The 3816-nt window shown below is 41.0% G+C and overlaps 1 protein-coding gene across 1 annotated transcript; it reads right to left on the bottom strand.

Moving 5' to 3' along the window:
- Positions 1-2765: 2765 nt before the first annotated feature.
- Positions 2766-3386, bottom strand: LOC150031604 (uncharacterized). Its single transcript, XM_090308858.1, has 2 exons — positions 3137-3386; positions 2766-2980 (listed from the first exon to the last, which is right to left on the bottom strand). The coding sequence occupies exons 1-2, from the start codon at positions 3384-3386 to the stop codon at positions 2766-2768; spliced, it is 465 nt and encodes a 154-aa protein (XP_090164984.1).
- Positions 3387-3816: the final 430 nt, after the last annotated feature.

Genomic DNA, 3816 nt, shown 5'->3' with positions numbered 1-3816 from the left:
TACTGCCTAATAACTCTTGCAGAATAACTCTGATACCAAAATATAACTTATACACAGCGGAATATCTTTAGGCCAAAATTTATTAATTCAACAACATAACGTGTTTAGAGTCATTACGACACTAGATTCATAAGTCCCAAAGCCTAAAAACCCTAGTCCCTATATGAACAACAGTAACATGTGTACAATATTTACAGTAACCACCTAAACCAACGGGTTACAATATTTTTATCCTTTAGTGGCAGAGTAGATGCAAAGCTATCTTCTGAGGATTTAACCGCTACCTGGGGGAAAGGAAAACATTTGAAAACGGGGTGAGCTTGCTAGCCCAGTGAGTGACTTAAGAAAGATAACTAATTCTCATGAAAAAATCTCAATAAAGAGTTTAAACTGAAATATAAGCTTCTACAGTATAAACATTTTCCAAGCATAAAGCATATAAAGTTGTTTTAATCATAAAACATTAAAACTGTTTCTTAGTTGAGAATAACCCCACTGTGGGTAAAAATAATCCCAACACCAACTGCTAGTCAAGAGAGAACCCTTTTACTCAATCTCTGACTCTATCTACCTACGTGCACGTGGCCATACTAAGTACCGTCATACCTTAGGTACTTCTACTCAGATACCTTCTCAAATGTCCTTCAGTATCGAGCTGCTAGGATACCTTCTCAAATGTCCTTCAGTATCCGGTTGGTTTGGTACCTTCTCAAACGTCCTTCAGTACTAATAGATACCTTCTCAAACGTCCTTCGGTATCTAGTTGGGCGGATACCTTCTCAAATGTCCTTCGGTATCGCGTTTTAAGTAATACTAGTCATAAATGACTTTCTCTTTAAAGCATGTAAAGATAACACATATAAAAACATAGATTTAAATATACTAACGCATACTGGGTATATTTAACACATATAAATGGCTTTTCAACAAACTTCCCACACATGCATGCGTTTAAAACATAACTCATGGTTTGCTTGGAAATCACTTTGTAAAACTAGTTGGCATGAGAATAATCTTCTTTAAAACATGCTTTATTTAAAACATTGTAAATCAAACATTTTAGTCAAAATGTTTTAGTCAGTCACCTCGATCGCTTAGGAACTTTTCACTCTAGTAGTTTCTTTTCTACCTCGGGCTCCCTTTTTCACCCCTGAATCCAGATTCAACTTACAGCTCAGATTACTCATAGTTCTAAACCTTATTTCGAGATACTTCCTTATACAAACATATTCTAAAATGTCTCAGGAAGCTTACCCTAAATTTGAGCTCAGAACTCTTCGTGGTTTGGCCGGAATCTCAAAATCTTCAAGACTTGTCTAAGCTTATCCAACAGTCGAACCCTTCTGTCTTCTTTCTAGTTTCCAGCCCGATCCCTTCGAGCTACTCCGGAAGCCCTACCCTGAAAACTAGACTCCCAGAGCTTTCAGGTGGCTTTGGAATCACTCCAAACGTGCAAGTAAATTGGGAGAACTCCTCATCCCAATTTGATGCTGTTTTCTAGGCTTCATTGTCCAATGCGTCCTCTTTCAAACTCTATGATCAACGCATGGATTTTTCTCTCAACGTAAGGTTTACTCAACTTTTCCACTCTTTTTAAACGTATTTTGAGTTGTGATCTGAAAAATGAAGTCTTTGGCTCTATTTATAGGCGTCCAAACCTTCTCCAAATTCGACACCTCCTACTTGGCTGCATGTCCAAGTGTTTCTCCCTCATACTACCAACACATCTTTTTTATCAATGCAATCTAAGTGTCTTTCTCCTATGTAGCCAATGCATGAGCTTCAAATTTTATGTCCTCTGATGCAACCACCTCAAATGCTTAAGGCTTAAGGCTTCCTCCCAAGAAGACACATGGTTTGATGACGTTTTTTAGGTGATCTCATCCTTTATATGCGTCCAACTCATGGATGTTCAACACATGGTCCATAATCAACACATAGCCTATAATCAATGCATAGCAAGCCAACTTACTACCATCGCAAGAGCCAGCCATCACCAACGCATAGGATGGCCGCTCATCCTTGATGCATGGCTCACTAGGTATCATCGCAAGGCCCATTTGGCATGGGCGCATGGTGCTTGGCATAGGCGCTGGCCACCTAAGCGTGGGTGTGCTGCATAGGTGTTGGACGCTCGATGCATGGGCGTGCTGCATAGGCATCGGCGATTGCTCGCAAGGCTTGCTCGGCCGCATGGGTGTGCTTAACGCATTGATGCTCGATAGGGTGCTTCGACGCATGGGTTGTGTGCTTGGCATGGCTGCTTGGTGCATGGGCAGGGGCGCTTGGCTGGCCGCTCAACGCATTAGGCAAAGGTGCTTGGCTTCGACCGCTCAATGCATGGGCTGCCTTCCAACGCATGCCTTGCCTACCCTTATGCCTTCCAATGCGTCACCTCCATCTTTCTTCCTTCAGCCGCATGCCATCACCAACAACCCTTCCAACGCATCAACACAACCCTTCCAATGTATTGGTCCCTTCCAAAGCATCCATCATCCAACGCATCCAACGCATCCATCATCCAATGCATAATTCTATACTTAGCCAAATTTCCAAATTTTTCCCCAAAAGTCAAGCTTCCAAATACACACTTTTCTTCTAATTTTCCACCCTTTTCTCTACCATCACACACTAATTTCCACATCAACCTACTCACCACACTAGTCTTAGTAGGGGGCATACTCAAGTAGAGAAATTAGGATTCGGGGTTCACATTTACCTCCCCCTTATGAAAATTTCGTCCTCGAAATTTCGCTACAAGTCTGTCAACTAAATAACCATGGATATTTGTTTCTGATTTGCTCTTCGGCTTCCCACGTTGCTTCTTTCATGTTATGGTTTCGCCATAGTACCTTTACCAATGGGATTGTCTTATTCCTTAAGACCTGTTCCTTTTTGTCAAAAATCTCCACTAGTTCTTCTTCGTAAGACAAATATTCCTTCAACTGTACTGGTTGCTCAGGCAACACATGGGTAGGATCTGGTACATACTTTCTAAGCATTGCCACATGAAGCACATCATGAATACGAGATAACTCTAGAGGTAAATCCAATCTATTTGCCATCGGGCCAACTCTTTCTATTATCTCGTAAGGTTCAATATATCTCGGGCTTAATTTCCCTTTCCTACCGAAACTGAGTATTCCTTTCCACGGAGATAACTTAAGAAATACTTTGTCACCAACTTCAAACTCCAATTCTCTTCTCTGCTTATCGGCGTAATTCTTTTGCCTATCTCGAGCCGTTTTAAGATTATCTCTTATAATCTTAACGTTATCTGATGTCTGTTGCACAAGTTCTGGACCTATTAATTTCCTCTCACCGACTTCATCCCAACATATCGGAGTTGTATATGGTCTTCCGTATAGTGCCTCATACGGTGCCATTCCGATACTCGAATGGTAACTGTTGTTATACGCAAATTCGATTAACGACAGATGCGTATCCCAACTGCCTTTGAATTGCAATATACATGCTCTCAGCATGTCCTCTAATGTCTGGATTGTTCGCTCTGACTGACCATCTGTTTGTGGATGAAAAGTAGTACTAAAGTGTAACTTGGTTCCCATAGCTTTCTGCAAACAAGGCCAAAACTTCGATGTAAATCTGGAGTCTCAATCTGATACAATAGAAACTGGAGCTCCAAACTGACTCACAACTCGATCAACATACAGCTTAGCTAATTAGTCTAGGGTAAAAGTAACTTTAACAGACAAAAACTTAGCTGTTTTGTCAATCTATCCACAATTACCCATATACCATCATAGCTCATTGGTGTCCTAGGTAATCCAAACAGGAAATCCATCATAATATGCT

Source organism: Benincasa hispida, unplaced genomic scaffold (assembly GCF_027475165.1).
Source record: "Benincasa hispida cultivar pf3 unplaced genomic scaffold, pf3_genome.v1.1 HicScf1107, whole genome shotgun sequence".
Classification (NCBI taxonomy): domain Eukaryota; kingdom Viridiplantae; phylum Streptophyta; class Magnoliopsida; order Cucurbitales; family Cucurbitaceae; genus Benincasa; species Benincasa hispida.
Note: the sequence above shows the minus strand (reverse complement) of the source record. Positions and strands in the feature narration are given on the sequence as shown.

Excerpts from the sequence above, each read along its gene's own strand:
- LOC150031604 (XM_090308858.1), bottom strand. The coding sequence starts at position 3,386 with ATGGCACCGTATGAGGCACTATACGGAAGACCATATACAACTCCGATA. Across the intron at positions 2,981-3,136 it reads TCCGTGGAAAGGAATACTCA|ATCCTACCCATGTGTTGCCT; the intron begins GTTTCGGTAGGA and ends AGTATGTACCAG.